At 42.4% G+C, this 16,676-nt stretch overlaps 2 protein-coding genes across 5 annotated transcripts; one reads left to right on the top strand and one right to left on the bottom strand.

Moving 5' to 3' along the window:
• Positions 1-440: 440 nt before the first annotated feature.
• LOC306740045 (tubulin beta-2A chain) lies at positions 441-5,941 on the top strand (the record flags this gene model as incomplete). Of its 4 annotated transcripts, none has more annotated exons than XM_079222147.1 (4): positions 441-497; positions 946-1,054; positions 2,336-2,446; positions 4,593-5,941. In XM_079222147.1, the coding sequence occupies 4 exons, from the start codon at positions 441-443 to the stop codon at positions 5,675-5,677; spliced, it is 1,362 nt and encodes a 453-aa protein (XP_079078273.1). In that variant the 3' UTR covers positions 5,678-5,941. The 4 variants fall into 4 exon arrangements, with proteins under 4 accessions (XP_079078273.1, XP_079078274.1, XP_079078276.1 ...); XM_079222148.1 differs by having other exon boundaries at positions 2,327-2,446; XM_079222150.1 differs by lacking the exon at positions 946-1,054 and having other exon boundaries at positions 441-474.
• Positions 5,942-7,727: 1,786 nt separating this feature from the next.
• On the bottom strand, positions 7,728-16,151 carry LOC306735222 (desmoglein-2-like protein). Its single transcript, XM_079216673.1, has 15 exons — positions 16,051-16,151; positions 15,260-15,382; positions 14,183-14,338; positions 13,952-14,093; positions 13,689-13,852; positions 13,231-13,365; positions 12,956-13,141; positions 12,552-12,829; positions 12,269-12,411; positions 11,960-12,181; positions 11,151-11,381; positions 10,766-10,893; positions 10,323-10,652; positions 9,556-10,213; positions 7,728-9,339 (listed from the first exon to the last, which is right to left on the bottom strand). The coding sequence occupies exons 1-15, from the start codon at positions 16,102-16,104 to the stop codon at positions 8,951-8,953; spliced, it is 3,339 nt and encodes a 1,112-aa protein (XP_079072799.1). The 5' UTR covers positions 16,105-16,151; the 3' UTR covers positions 7,728-8,950.
• Between the last annotated feature and the right edge of the window lie 525 nt (positions 16,152-16,676).

Here is a 16,676-nt window from a genome sequence, read left to right as displayed (position 1 = left end):
ATATCAATGTGAAACAACAGTTTTTTTTAATACAGCTGCTTCTGAACATTGTATTCCCCCAGTAACTACATCAGCACATGTAGAACTGCAGCCTTCCCTATCATGACATCTGACATTGTCTGGCAGATTAAAAACCACCTCAGACCAGCAAAGAAAGGCAACATTTCCACTGCATGGACTGGGTGATGTCAGAGAGGGGGATGATGCAGCACAAGCCTCTCGAGCCCACTGCATCAAACTGGGGCACTCCCATTGGCTGGCGGGGGTGATCGAGATGCTGCGCCGTGTGCACGTCATCTGACCAGCAGCACGTTCATCTCTCTCGCCGGCTCAACACTCGCCCTGGAAATGAGGCAGTGCAGATTTTGAGAAACGCAGCTCGGCAAGAGACCGAAGACCGGACCGCTGAAACCGCTTCTCAGCCCGCATCCGCAGACACCATGAGGGAAATTGTTCATCTCCAGGCTGGACAGTGTGGGAATCAGATTGGGGCGAAGGTATGAATTTTATAATTCAATTTAGGAAAGGTAACATTCACTTTACTGGATATAAATCCGGAATGCGCCATTTATTATTGTTTTAAATCATTTATAGACTCGAGTCAATTACATAATACGATTGGCGTCTCTTGCGTCTCCTGAAAAAAAAAGTATATATTACACATATATTATAAATATATAAAAAAAATATATATTTTACTTTTTTGTGTGTGTTAAGTTTGAGATGATGGATTGTTCGTATAGGTGCAGGGTGCGGTTCAGCCGGGCCGTGCAGTGATGTGACCCCTTCCCCCACACACACACCTTTTCCTGCTGCGCGTCATTTTGTCACCAAACAAATACGCACTATAATAGTTGAAGGCCTGATGCGCGCGTGCGCGTGACTCGTTTTCACGCCGTGACGTCGCAACTGAAGCTCAACACGATCATGTTTCTCCCAACTTAGTTCTGGGAGGTGATAAGTGACGAGCACGGCATCGACCCCAGTGGTAGTTACCAAGGTGACAGTGACCTGCAGCTGGAGAGGATAAACGTCTACTACAATGAGGCATCAGGTAAATAAAATAAAAATAAAGTTTGAAGGTTTGTTTTTAATCCACCACACGTTTGCATCTGAATAATATACCAAGACATTACGCTTTGTTTACATTGCTAATCGTTCTTGCATGACCTCAAGCTACACAGACCTCATTTGAATGCCACAGTTTGCACATGTCACCAATTTAGCTGCAAGGGGAAAGTAGGTCCCACTATGAGTGCAGGGAAGAATTAGGACAGTGGATCTGCTAAAATATCTCTCTTTCTCTTTCTCTCTCACTCCCTGACTCTCTCACTCGCCCTCTCTCTATAGGGAGCACAGGTATCTGCAGTCTCTGTATAGCTGACCCGAGCCCATTGTGCCTCGGTCTCATCTCAGTATCAGATTTTTTTAAATTATTCAATAATGAAGGTCATTCCAAATGCATTGTGTGTCATTCCTTGTAGCTGCCGTGCATTTAACAAACATACCATGCAGCTCTTTGTGCTGTGATGCAATCTTTGAACTGACGCTGGCAGAGAAGGACAAGTTGGTGCAGATCCCAATCCATGTGTAGACAGGATTGAAATCTCTCATCCGCTTTGCCTAAATGAAAAGGCCTGTGCTAGGAGGCACATATGGGCCTAAACAGCATACCGTTATGTCCACCACTAATCTATGGCCCAGCAGCGAGCATTATTGATCCTCTGTTTCCATGTTGCATGCTGGCATCAGGGTCACCTACTGGGTCACTGCTGATGTGTATTGACTGAGCCTCCCATGAATTAATTCATCCTTGAATATTAAGCAAATAGAATGGCAGATGTTCACAGAGGCAAGCGACATTAAGACTCACCCGGGCAAGATAAATGAAAAAGAGGGATGGGTCGAAATGCTTTGTTTGAACGCACTCGGCAGAGCTCGCAATTTTGAAAGCCCCGCTGGTGGAGGACAAGCTGTGCAGCATGCTGCAGCAGTTCACATGCAAGAAGGGTCCCAGACGAAGAAAGAGACAGAAAGTAAAGTGCAAAAAATAAATAAAATAGAAGGCACCATTCTGTCTTCAAATATCCAGCTTCATGGACATGCGTATGTCCTTTAAACTAAAGGCTGTTTACCCAAAAGATTACATGAGTCAACCACACTGCTGCATTAAAACCCATCTAAGACCACTACACAGTATCTAATCGTTTTTTTCGTGTTTGACGTCAGATGTTCTGACACCATGTACACTGAGACTGCTGATATCTTACTCCACTGCTCCATCCATTACCTCTCGCTCTCTGTCCCTCTATCTTTCGCTCCTTTTCGTCCAAAGGCAGCAAGTACGTCCCTCGTGCCGTTCTGGTCGACTTGGAGCCAGGAACCATGGACTCGGTACGCTCCGGCCCATTCGGACAACTGTTCAGGCCTGACAACTTTGTCTTTGGTGAGTGGACAATAAATCACAATGTCACCACTCACCCTGAACCAACTTCACATACAGTGTAGGTTGTGTGTCAGCAGCTGCTGTCATGTCCTGTAGAGCTGTTGCTTAGTTTCACTTGAGAGTGCTTGACAGCAATGCGTATTTTCTGCAGCCTCTGAGCGATGTGCCAGTAGGGTGATGCATTCATTGTCCATGTGCAGCTGAATCAGTCTGAGACAGCTCTTGAGCTGACTCAGCGAAAAAAGCAATCTACAAAGAGATGATGCTGCAGTGCTGCTCACAAATGAGGATTCGGGGGCCAATAAGCTCAACCATAGGATGACTCTCCGTTATAGACTTATCGTTTACCAGGGATTTCATTTACATGACCAGATTTTTAAAGAGCAAAAGACTACATTTACTAAAAATTACACGATTTATTTTCAGAATTTCTCATTTACATTAAATGACTGAAGATATTTAAGGGAGAACTTTACAAGTATGTTGTAACAAATGGCTTCATTAATGGTTAATACATGATTGATTATTGCGTTACAGACCATAATAATTCATTAAAGTGTAACCCGAGGTCTGAGCCACAGCCCACCCAATGGATATTATTTTTAAATGAGGTGGATGGGTCAAACACACACTGGACTTTTTAATCCAGGAAGCTGCTGTTTGTGTACCGTGCAAAACTAAAAACAAACGCTGACATTTTGTCACTTCAGTCAAGTCAATGTCGCTTTCTTAACCTGACTAAGTGGTTTTGCTGCCTAAACCTAACTTTCTGTGACCACAGAAGTTTAATTTGAAAAGATGCAGTATCTGTATGTAAGGGAGTAGAAATATACATACTTTTTCCTCTTCACGTCCAAAACTAATGCTAGTGGGGTACCTAGAGGGTTATAGTAAGAGGCTTAGGGACACTGACCTAGCATTGGTATTTGACGTGTTGAGAGTGAGAATGTAATAATAAAAAAAGCTTTGACAAATAAAACAGCGACAGTAGCTTGGAAAATAGTGATACGGCATAGTGCACTGAATCTGATGAATTTACTGTTCATCAGACCACAAATAAGACAATAATTACAACCCCCGTCCCCTCAGCCTCACTCCCCACCGCTGGGGCACTAATGTTACCTCGCCTGTAGGAGGGTGGGTGCCAGCTCCAGAGAGAGAGCCTCGTAGCTGTAGCTACTCGAGGGGCGGTCTTGCTCTCTTCCCGGCTGTAGTCTCCTAGCGGCGTGCCGCCACCAGCCCGCTGTTTTACACATTTTCTGTAACCAGTGTAACGTTAGCAAGAAAATATGGTGGATTTAGCAAGCAAACGTTAGCAAGCTAACTAGCAAGCCGTTACACACCCCTGTCACCAAAAAGCACATTCCTGTCGCCAGAGTGTCGGCCATTACTGTTCCACCAGTTTTTTTTTATGTGCTTTAGCTTAATTTCCAATCCGCAGAAAGGAGAGAACAGGCCTGTGCTGTGCAAGATTAGGGCTGATTTAAAAAAGTAGATATTGTTTCAAGCCTTTTTCAACCATGAATTGAGGAATACATTTCAACATTAACGTAAGCATTGAGGTGTTTCGCCAAAGTATGGTCATATTAATTAAAAATCATGTTTACATGTGAAGTTACCACTAGAAGAAAAACATTATGGTTGCCAGTTTTGTTAACGTTAAGAATCTACAGCCACAATAGAGGCTCTGTCAAGCTGCATTTATAGGAACAGTAGTGCTTTGAATGAAATGCTAACAATAACAATGTTGATGTTTAGTAGATGTTTACAATGTTCACCATTTAGTTAAGCATTTTAACATTGTCCCATTTCCTACAAAAATTAGCACTTTGTACAAAGTACAGCTGGGTCTGATGAAAATTAATCTCGAAGGAGACATGAAGGTCCTTCCCAAAGTCGTTCAAAAGTTTTTTAGACATTTCACTCAAAACCATAAATGTATATCTCTTGGTGTCATGAGAGGGAAAGTTATGTGATCACCAAACTCATTAGGATCATCCTCTGGGTACCATGAATGTCTATAGAAAATATCATGGCAACCCATCAATGAAGACATTTGTTACAATACACCCGTATGCCTGAGCAGAAAGTGGCACCATTATATGTCCAACATTATCTGTCTTTAAACATTGTATGCATCATACAGGTCAAAGTGGAGCAGGAAATAACTGGGCCAAGGGTCACTACACCGAGGGAGCTGAGCTGGTGGACTCGGTAATGGACGTGGTGAGGAAAGAGTCTGAGAACTGCGACTGCCTCCAGGGCTTCCAGCTCACCCACTCACTGGGAGGAGGCACTGGTTCAGGAATGGGGACACTGCTCATCAGCAAGATCCGCGAGGAGTACCCGGACCGCATCATGAACACCTTCAGTGTCATGCCTTCCCCAAAGGTGTCGGACACTGTGGTGGAGCCGTACAACGCCACTCTCTCTGTCCACCAGCTGGTGGAGAACACAGACGAGACCTTCAGCATTGACAATGAGGCCCTGTACGATATTTGCTTCCGCACCCTGAAGCTGACCACGCCTACCTACGGAGACCTCAACCACCTGGTGTCGGCCACCATGAGTGGGGTGACCACCTGTCTCCGCTTTCCTGGTCAACTCAACGCTGACCTCCGTAAGCTGGCTGTCAACATGGTGCCCTTCCCCCGCTTGCATTTCTTCATGCCAGGCTTCGCGCCCCTCACAAGCAGGGGCAGCCAGCAGTACCGGGCCCTCTCCGTGCCAGAGCTCACACAGCAAATGTTCGATGCCAAGAACATGATGGCCGCCTGTGACCCACGCCACGGACGCTACCTCACTGTGGCAGCCATCTTCCGCGGCCGTATGTCAATGAAGGAAGTGGACGAGCAGATGTTGAATGTACAGAACAAGAACAGCAGCTACTTTGTCGAATGGATTCCAAACAATGTCAAGACCGCCGTTTGCGACATCCCGCCTCGTGGCCTGAAAATGTCCGCCACCTTCATTGGCAACAGCACGGCCATCCAGGAGCTGTTCAGAAGGATCTCCGAGCAGTTTACAGCCATGTTCCGCCGAAAGGCTTTCCTCCACTGGTACACGGGTGAGGGAATGGATGAGATGGAGTTCACTGAGGCCGAGAGCAACATGAATGACCTGGTGTCTGAGTACCAGCAGTACCAGGATGCCACTGTGGATGAGATGGGTGAATATGAAGAAGATGAAATAGAGGATGAGGAAGATGTCCGTCACGATGTTCGCCACTGACTGTAAAACACTGACATGACAGTTCAAATTATTCATTGTCGTAAAACATAGCTGTTTAGCAAAGCTTATTTTGCATATAGATATAGCTTATACTGACAAAGATCCTGAGGGGTGATGCAACCTAAAAATATGCAAGTATATTAATTGGCTTTCCAAGTCATGCTTTGCCGGTGTCAAAACTAAGTACAGTCTTGTTCTAAACACAGTTTTGGAAAATGCATTCACTGTCTCAAATCTCCAATAAAAGATCCAGTCATGTCAAGACTTCATGTCATGTTTTCATTTGGTAGTTACACAGGTGTCAAGGTTAATAAGGGCAAACTTGCTCTACATTCATCGCAATAGAGGTCCTTTCGTTGTTATGTGTGATATATTTACACATTAATTATTGATTTATTTACACATTCATTATTAATAATTAATCCTTTTGTGAAGGTGTGATGATACTCTGTACCCAAAATCAACCCTGATGCTACCTGTACTATCAAGGACTGTATGTGTGACTTTGTGACATAGACTTCCATTGTTGTCCAGAAACCGTTATAAACACATCAGTGAAGCTGCATGGGTACATTGTTCCTTCATTAAAATAAACAAGGGCAATGTAGTTTATTTTGAGTCATACACGGTCCTAGTGCAGCACATACTAAACAGTACAGTTGTTTTAGGAAATAATATAGCATTTTCTAAAGATTGAGGAATATATTCAAGATATATATTATACCACAGACAGAGGCAAATACAAGGTAGGGAAGTCAGGAAATGATAAAGTCCAGTCAGCTGCATTGCAGTTTTTGGTAATTTCATGGGTTTTGTTGACAGTTATAAAAATCTACAATTTATAGCCTTATCATATCGTGTGCTGACAACATACATTTTGCTCTTTTATGGCTAAACATATTTTTGACTAATGCAGTACCCGTAATGACAAATAGCAACAGCTTATCAGATACATTTTGCAATATATAGAGGTTTTAGGTTTGAAATATGTTACACTTCTGGCCACACCCCAGTAACGGCTGTCAAACCAAGAATTTTCCATTTGAAAAGCTGATGAGAAACATCTGATTTGACATGACTAATGGCCAAAAGCAACAAAACAAAACAGATATGAAGAAAATGCATGAGCAGTACACATACCAAAGTTATTAAGTTTTTTTTTTAACAACATTCAGCACACACCTATGTCTTCGGCCATTTTCAAACTTCACCTGCATAGTATACTAATCCGTGAGGGAAACCAAATATTCTACATTCTCTGCTTTGTTTACGTTGAGCATGTCTGAACCTCACTGAATGAAGCGTGTCTTAACTGACAAAGAAATATGCTACAGGTGTGTAGGTCAGGAACGGATTTTATGCATCTTTTGCACGGTCGTTCATTTACGCTCAGTTTGAAATAATTAATATGGTTTTAAAAGAAAGATGCTGAAAATACAAGCAGGCATACGCTGAGTATATCTATAAATGTTTATTCTTTTAATCAAACTATTGTCTCTCATTCATTTGTGTTACTTAAGGTATACTGTATGCTTTGGAGTTTTTTCATGTATAGACTGAGATTTCACAATGTTTGGTCATGGAAATTTGGTTTAAAGTCATGGAAATCCATTGGTCAAAATGTGTATGAACCCTGATTTGAGAGTTAGTACCAAAACTCATTTTCAATTCCACTCCAATGATTTTACACACCAGAGTTGAATTACAGGATTACTCAAGCGGCCTTTCCATGTGCTGTAGTTGTAGAAGAACATTTGACGAATGCGTGAAACACTCAGTATATCAAAACATATAAAAAACATATAAATACATCAAACTCTTTCAGAAAAGACTACAATACAGTGTAATGACATATTTGTTTTACGCCTAATTTGCATTGCAAAACAAGAGTTTCATTGAATGATGCCCTCTCTGTTGAAAGCTAGATGACCGAAATATTGCATTAGTAAACATTGTCTCTTCAAACTAAGACACTGTGCCTCTGCCCTCCATGAACTTGTTACAAACCAAACAGAAAGGGTCAATACAAAAGCTTTTTCCCATTTGATTTTATTGCGACAGGAAGTGTTAAACATCCTCATTATCATATCCAATACTGCTTTAGTGCCGCCCTGTTCTAAAGCAATATACACTTTGAAATATTCATACAGCAAGTTAGGAACTACAGATGGAAATACAAACACATCAATAGCAAGTACAGCAATGTCAGAGTCTTTCTACTTAATGTTTTCAGTGCTTGGCAAGCTCATCCATGATTACTATGCCCAATGTATGTTACCTTTACCTTTACACACACACACACACACACACACGATAAAAACAACATATTTAAAGCCTATCTAATAACTACGGCAAAATATACATTTGTAAAAATAGGGTCGTCATGGCATGGTTAAAGCTAGAATGATATAAAACACCACCAAAGTCATCTTTAGAATCCCACCGCACTATGACAATATTGTATTTAGAGCACTGAATCTAGTGTTCAAAGCCGTATATGGATCAACACAACTTTATTGTGGCTACCTCTGCTACACCACTTTGAGACTAACGACTTACGACATAATTATAGTCATTTTAACAGAATTTGTGTCAAGTGACTAAAGATTAGGATTCCATGAGCGCCATGCTAAATGTTGTTGTAATCTGGGAGAGCAAAAAAGTAAGATTTTAATCCGGACCAATGACGTGACGATTTGCCAGGTGCTGGGAACTTGGCTTTTATTTTTCACACCCATTATCATAACCTTGTGGGACTAGGAGTACACAAGTGGATCATAATATAGCTGACACTTACAACTGGAGATGTAGGGGCGGGTAACCTTTTTTGTTTGTAGTCTGCTTTTTCCAGTTTTCCTTTGGTGAGAAGATAAGGTCAGAGGTTTGTACTTTTTGTTTACTCAAGCTCTAGTTATGTTTACTTTAGCTGTTCCCACCCTTAAGCCACTCAAGTTTTGTACTTGAAATAAATACAGTACCTTCAGGGCTGTCATTTGGTGTAGAACCGGACTTTCTTGGGAAAAGAGAAAGAGGGAAATCCCACTTGCCAATGTTTTCAGTCGGCTGCAGTGTGACAAGAGAAGTCATGCAATGCCTCTTACAATCCGTTGCTTTGTCCCAATCTTATAATTGACACTAATACTGCATAGTCTGCATTTTCAACTAATGTTTGTTTTAGCAGATAGCATCCAAGAAATGCATACACTTTTATATATATATGTATATGTCAAAACAAGTGTGACAATAGTGGATATGCGAAACAAAAAGGCTGTTTTATGCTCTTGTACTAGATTCAATATTTCTCTCAGTGACTGAGACCGTCTTACGTTGCACAGCCACTCTCTGGCTTCCTTGCAATCTGGGTGTGGCTGTCAGAGCAAAGTCCTCATTTGACCCCGTAGAACCATGGGAAGCCAGTGAAAAACTTTGAGTTTGAACCTGATAACCTTGACCTCTGATCTCTGAACCCTGCTCTGCAGACCCATGTCCTGTCTGGCCAATGACACGTCCTGTCTGGCCAATGACCTGTGCTAAGCTTGCACCTTGCTCCCCACCTGAGGACCCATTCTCCACCACCAACACTTGCCTGGATCTGGAGAGGGTTCCTTGTGAAAGGCCTTGTGCTACCTGCCCCGCCACTCCACCCATTCCTACTTGCCTATCTACAAGGACCACACCCTTACTACCTTGCATACCACCAACCTGCATCAGGCCCTGAGTTCCTTGCAGACCACCAACCTGCACCAGTCCCTGAGTTCCTTGCAGACCACCAACCTGCACCAGTCCGTGAGTTCCTTGCAGACCACCAACCTGCACCATTCCCTGAGTTCCTTGCAGACCACCAACCTGCACCAGTCCCTGAGTTCCTTGCAGACCACCAACCTGCACCAGTCCCTGAGTTCCTTGCATACCACCAACCTGCACCAGCCCGTGACTTAGCCCAACTTGGCCGACTTGACCTACTGCCTGCTGGGTGCCCCCTGCCACAAGCACCATTTGGGGATTGGGCTCGACTACATACATGGGAGTGGAAGCATAGTACATAGTGGGCTGCTGTATGAGCAGCGTCTGACTGGGAATCACAATGTTGTCTTGGACATGTACCGTGGGAGAAGTGGCTGAACCTTGGGCTTTCTCAGATATTCGCTCCTCCTGCACGATGGTGGAGAATCCAGACGCTACATTGGAGGTGTTGAGGGTGTTGATGTTCACATGGTCCCTGTCCCTGTCCCTGATTGTCTCTGTATGAGTACTGACATGTGTGTGGGTGGAAGTGGAGGGCCAGACGGGAGACACCGGTCTGGGTGAAGAGAATGAAACATGTGCATCCACAGACTCTGTCACCAGGGTTGACCCCTGACAAATCTCAGCCAGGGTTTTGAATTTAGGCCCAAGGTCATTGAGGAAGGCAAGGTCATTATCATTGTCAAGAAGGCTGCAGCAACCTACAGAACCAGCCAGGGACTCCTGACCTTCATAGTCATAGACCAGAAAACTGTCCTTCTGCTGGGATTGGTGTGCAGCATGATTGGATTTCTGCAAATAAATAGAACCAGAATATATGTTCGTTATAAAAACAAACTTAAAATTAAAAAAATCTAATATTTTGTTAAAAACCATTGGACTTCGGTGTTTATGTACTCACACTTGAATAATACTCCCCAAGGAACTCATCAGAAAGAGCCATCCCATCAAAGGCCCCAGCCCTGTACTGGGAAAACCGTTGTCCTTGTCCCGTCATCATCCCACCATCCATGTGGTCCATCCCCGTCATCCCACTGGAATGGCGATACTGGTTGTACATGTTCATGTTCTCGGATGTCAAGATGGAAGTGTTTAGGGCACCGCTTCCACCTGCGGCGCCTCCTAATTCAACCAGTCCTCCTAGGTATCCCTTTCCCTCATAGGTGTTGTTGTTCCTGACATTTATTGTGCCAAGATCAATATCCCCTGGCGCATGTAGAAGAGGAACTTCCTGTAAGAAAAATGTGAGATCCCGTCAAAGAAGCAGCATTTTAGACAAATTTATTTGACAAATGTTTTCAAAAGGAATATATCTGTATCAGTGTTGTGTACTAATCAAAGTACCCTGTCTTCTCCCTGTCCCTCGGTGTGATATGAGATGAGCTGTTGTTTTGTTTCAAATGGAATGGCCTTGAAATCTCCAATAGCTGCTGCACCTCCACACAAGCAGAACAGCAGAAGAAGGGGCAGCACTGAAAAATACAAGTTTCACACGAGGTCAACAGACATTCTTGTGAATTACTTTCATTGACGACATAGGTGAACTTAACAAATAGTTGTGTAATTCATGCATGAGTCATGATCTGCCTCTCTCAAAAAGTGCAGGCGATCGCTAATTTCTTTAATCTTTCCCAGCAAGCTGCAACATGTCTGTTTAGGCAGCGTTGTCGGTGAAAGTTGATGATTAACCAACCTGGGGGAGAAATCAAATAGGTAATACTCTACTCACACAGTAGAAGCAGCAGTCCCAGGAGCAGAAGCAGGACCCCCGAAGCTCCAAAACCTGCAGTCTTTGTAATGGCCGACCTACAGCTTTTAGTGCTATCGTCGCAATTACACACAATTACGTCCAATATCTGAACATCAGCACACGACTTTCCCTGCTGGTCTGTGACCTCCAAGACCACTTTGTGCGTGCCTGGCCACAAGTTGGCTTGGTCTCGCAGAATGGCTGTGGTCGCTAAAGAAAGACAAGAGCCACATTTAAAAAAAAAAATCACAATTTTATGAAAAGGTTTTGTTTATTTGTGTCTTATTATGTATGGCAACGCTTACTGTCTTCAAACAGAAACGATAAAACCAACGAACATTTACTTGTCATGACAGGAAAAGCAGAGATGAGGCTACTATAATGAACGATGGTTCCATTTGATTTTAGTGCCTTAGTCAGCTATGCCAGTGATGACACATGCAGAATAGCAGTGCCCTGAAACTAAGACAGTCCAAAAAAAAAGTGCTTTCCAATTCTTTTTGCAATTATTCTGTGATCAAACCACCCGGCTATGTGATTTTGGAGCTAAAAGTATAATCAATTTGTAGCAACTTAATTTTGTGTGTTATTCACATAAAGTTGTACCATCTGAAACCAAATAAGAAATAATAATACAACTATCCAGGACTGATATGATCCGAATTTGCTTGCAGGGCTTACTGGATTTGTCTTTAAATGTTCTTTAATGTAATCCTTGAGTACTGAGGCTGAATGCCCATTTAACACGGATTTACAGGAAGTTGGCCAAGGCGTGGCTGTGATCTTACCATTGAAATGCTCCACTGTCCACTTCTCCTTTGTGTTCCCATGAATCACAGTGAACTCGAACGGTGCAGAGTTGGGGAACTCGTCTTTGTCTACGGCCGTGACGTAGATCACGTTATCCTCGAGGCACATGGTCTGAGTTGTAGCGGTCAGTTTCGGACAGTGGTCGTTAAAGTCCTCCACCTGGATGGCTATGGTCCCTGTGGCAGTTTTTGAGGGAACCTCTGGAAGCCAATCGAAAGAGAGATTCATGTTTAACCTGCACCATATCAGTCACCTGGAGAAGAATGATCATTTTTGACAGAACTCACCGTTGGTGATGCATATAATTTTGGCATAATATGTTCCATTGATCAAGAACTTGGACTCTCTGTCGGGTAGTTTATTCAGCTTGATATCTCCTGTTTTTTCATCAATAATCAACCAGTTGTCGACATCTTTGATTTTAGCATACCTATAAATATGAAAATACATACATGTGAGGACAAAAATCAACTAAACAAGCTATTCATGTACAATACATTAATTCAAAGTCGCAAAGAGAGCCATCTATACAACTGATGTTTAATGGCGTCTATCACTATGTGGCCGTACCTTACGTTGGTGGCTATCTTTAGCGTGTCACTGTCAATGGCAGCGTAGTTGGCGATTACTTTTTGGAGGGAGACGGTCGTGTGGTCCTCAGAGATAGTCACCACTTTGACACTTGGTTGGAATCGGGGGCCTTCCTTCTCATTGATCACATTGATATTGACACGGTAGGCCTTTTGGGTTGTCGTTGAAGTTGTAGCCCCGCTGCCAAAACTGTACGCTGCTTTGTTGGAAACGGCCACTTGCAAGTTGACCAACTTTTGCTCCTCATAGTCCAAGGCCTGCAGAGTCGAGGATAATGCACAGGGCATGCAGTTCACATTAGCTTTCGTGATAACGTTTACCCCGCTCGTTGAGTCACACTGTTTACAGTTTCAGTCCGTCAAAATGGAACCACACCCTCTTACCTTGTGAATCATGATAATTCCTTCATTGGTCTTCGAATCAGTAGTGATGCTGAAATAGCCAGCCTCATTCCCCGAGATAATTTCGAACATAGCCAGCCAGTTGTCAGTGTGAATCAGATCCATGTCAATGGCTTTGATCCTCATCACTTCAGTGTTGATAGTGTTCTCCTGCACACTCCCTTCATACTGCAAACAAAACACACAGATGCTTTAGAACAACATTCTTCTAAAAAAGGAATAGAAAGCATTGTTTGTGGCGATTGTGTCACACCTACCGATTCTTTCTCCAGGGTTGGAATATTGTCGTTTATGTCTAGAACTGTGATCACAATTTCTCCAGTTCCTGTGTTTCCTCCAGCTTGTCCATTCAAGTCCGAGGCTTGTATCTGCACCCTATATGTATCTTGTCTCTGAAGAAGAGAGAAGATATACAATGCACTGATTATTGCATTCTAGACTCTAAGTTTCCAGCTAAAAACCTGTTGACTCATATGAGAATGATTGTGTCTTAATATTTGGTTTGAACATTTCTAGATATGCACAAAATGCCTCCATCTCTACAGGGTAACAGGGAATTGTGTTTTCGATGGAAAACAGAGTCTTTACATAGTGTGACGATTCGAAATGGACTCACCACTATGTGATACGGATCCACACTACTGTGTTACGAAGTTAAGAGACCGTCCAATGAAAATAATTTGTTGTACAATTTCCGGTCGGTTAAGTGTCTCACCTCCCTATCAAGAGTGTTCTGTCGAACCTGGACCTCCCCAGTCTGAGAGTTGATGAAGAACATCCCAGCTGTGCTGCTCTGCTCCACAATGCTGTAGTGAATCTTGGAGTTTATTGTGTTCTTTTCATCATCATCAGTCGCAATAACTCTCATCACAACAGTACCTAAGAAGCACCAAAAGGAATTTATTAATATATCAGTTTGAGTACAGGTCAAAAAAAATAATGAGCCTTCACAATTGTGTTGTGAGCGTCGTGAAATACCTGCTGCACTTGATTCATTGACGGATCCGACCTGCTGTACTTTAATAACAGGTGGGCAGTCGTTCACATCCAAAACAATGATGTTGAGGTCAATATCCTTTTCAGCTCTGCTCCCATCGGCGAATTTTGCGATGCCTTTTAACTACAAAAAGAAATTTCAGAACTACTGGACCATCTCCTCCCTGTAACAACTTGAGGGCTTGACTGGAAGGAATGTTTAAGTGCTCTTACGTGATAGACAGGGATCGTCTCTCGGTCCAGAATGGAAAAGATTTTCACAAATCCAGTGTTACGGTCGATACCAAATATTCCTTCAGGGGGCTGGTCAACACCAGACCCCGATAGGGAATAAAATATCCTTGTGTAGTTGACCTTATCAGAGTGAATCTGAAAAACAAATACACACACACACACACACACAAAATGAATCCACTTGATCTGGAAATCTAACATCTTCCAGTTAAAAGGAAAAGTGTAACATACTTTTTTTTTTAAAGAGTGTGAGGCGTTCAGTTTATGTGAATGTCAGCGTGTACCATTATGTGCAGTGGTAGAAAGTACTACATATATGTACAGTACTTATACTGCACTTGAGAATTTATATGTTACACTACTTTATACCTCCACCTCACTATATTTCACCTAACTTCATGTATTCAAGAGCTATGGTTACAGACTACTTTTCAAGTTAAGATTTTACATACACAACATGATTAGTTTATAAAATATGATCCATTGTTATGGATTTAACTTTCAATAAAAGAAAAATAAACAATAATAATATCATACTATTACACTGACAGGAGCCACTCTTCATTGACTACTACTAACTTGTATACTACTGTGCTTTTACTTAAAGGGAATTCTGGATGCAGGGCTTTCACTTAAAATGGAGTATTGGTATCCTACTGCTACTTTTATATTATGGCATCCAAACTCTCTGATGAGAACAACCACAAAAAGTAGCTCATTAAATTATACGATGATTGTATCCATGATTATATAACAATAGCTGTATGGGAAAGGTAGGTGTCTGTCTAAACATCAGACAATAGATACACTCCTTGTCACGTAGTCAGTCTGATCTGACTCAGTAAACAGTGCCTGGGGGGTTGATGCATACACGGTAATAAAACCAGTGAGGCGATGTCACCAATGTGACAACGGAGTAGACTTATAACTTGTAAGCAAGGCGATATTCATGTGCCGACAATAAATATCAACATGGTTGTGGAAACATGTAAACGAAGAGTGAGGATATTCAGTATTTCATAGGATTCTTTAGAGAGAAAGGAAACAAGTACATACTTTAGCGATACTCTCCAAGCCGGTGTAATCATTGGCCTCGTACAGCTTTCGGGGAGCAACGATCCACTCTCTTTTCAGTCTCCGTAACACTGGCCCTTTTCCTTCGGCCCCCACAGGAACCAGCTGCAGGTAAACAAGGGGAGGAAAAACGTGATCATCACTATTCATGTGTAATATAGCCTGAATGAATATTTATCAAATCACAGAACGGCCTATTATTGTATATATACAATAATATATATATATATATATATATATATATATATATATATATATATATATATATATATATATATAGATGAGTCAGTCATCTGCAAAACTTCATATATAAGAACTTAGTAAATGTGTGCACATAGCAAATGGAGTTCTATTGTCAATATATGGTCCGTTAAACACGTTTTAAATCAATGTGAAGACCGTCACCCTCTCTTTTACTTTGCAAAAGTCTCCATAACTTAACACAACATAATATATGGTGTTTGGGATGTACGCCCAGTACGAAAGGAGATACAAAGATGGAGAGCTTCTTTTCTGTAAAGGGAAATAAAGAAAGAGCCGTTTCGTGGCAACACAGAGGGTCCGCTTAAACACGGAGAGACTGCGCGATTTATTGTTCTTTTTGTTTCTTGCTTTCCTTTCCTTTTTTTATAACCGCAAACCCGATGCTCTCTTACTTCGAGCCACACGCACAAATGGGATCCGGTGAGCTCGATGAGCCCCGTGAGGAAAAGCCACACCTGTGATTACCGCCACGATACTGATAGTGTAACATATTGGGACCGTTTACTTACGGCTAGGAAGGTCGCCAGCAGAACAACAGGGCTGCATTTCAGCAGTGGAGCCATCGGCGTGAACAACAAAATAATATATATATATATTTATATAAACGTTGTTAATCCTCCTCTTGAAGCGAAATCGCGAGCAGTTTGACTCCGTCTGCAGTCCGGCGCTGGTTTCGTGCAGACTTCGACCTCTTTGGGAGAGTAGGAAGAACTTTACAGCTACAGGCGGTTCCTCCCTCCCTCCGATTGCTCACCAGCCACTGCTGATAACAGGCGGAGTAAGGAGGGGGTCATGTCCTCTGTGTGCAGAGCTGCAATGTTTCTGTGCAGCCTATTGTCTGCGATAGAAAAGAAGAAAACAACTAGACTGAGAAAACAACTTGACTGGACAGAGAGGAACTGATTCCAGAATAGGCCACAACATGCTTTTATTATGAATCATCAGTTTCACAGTGGATTACAAAATAAATACAATCCTTAACAATGCCATTTCAGTCTTGACTTTGCAGTATATGATCAAGCCTGCTTTTTATTTTTAGTGTTTTTTTAGGCCTTTTAGGCCCAACCTTCACAGTCATCTGCAAAACTTCACCTGTGCCTGTGAAATTACCAGCACTCACAAACATTCAGCTGCA

The sequence above is a fragment of the Taurulus bubalis genome, assembly GCF_910589615.1.
Source record: "Taurulus bubalis genome assembly, chromosome: 1".
Lineage (NCBI taxonomy): Eukaryota > Metazoa > Chordata > Actinopteri > Perciformes > Cottidae > Taurulus > Taurulus bubalis.
Note: the sequence above shows the minus strand (reverse complement) of the source record. Positions and strands in the feature narration are given on the sequence as shown.

What these genes read in the sequence shown, in the direction of transcription:
- LOC306735222 (XM_079216673.1), bottom strand. Translation starts at nt 16,104, where the DNA reads ATGGCTCCACTGCTGAAATGCAGCCCTGTTGTTCTGCTGGCGACCTTC. An exon ending in GGGACTGCTGCTTCTACTGT is followed by an intron (nt 10,894 to 11,150) that starts GTGAGTAGAGTA and finishes TGTATTTTTCAG; the next exon opens with TGCTGCCCCTTCTTCTGCTG. An exon ending in TTGGGGAGTATTATTCAAGT is followed by an intron (nt 10,214 to 10,322) that starts GTGAGTACATAA and finishes ATTTATTTGCAG; the next exon opens with AAATCCAATCATGCTGCACA.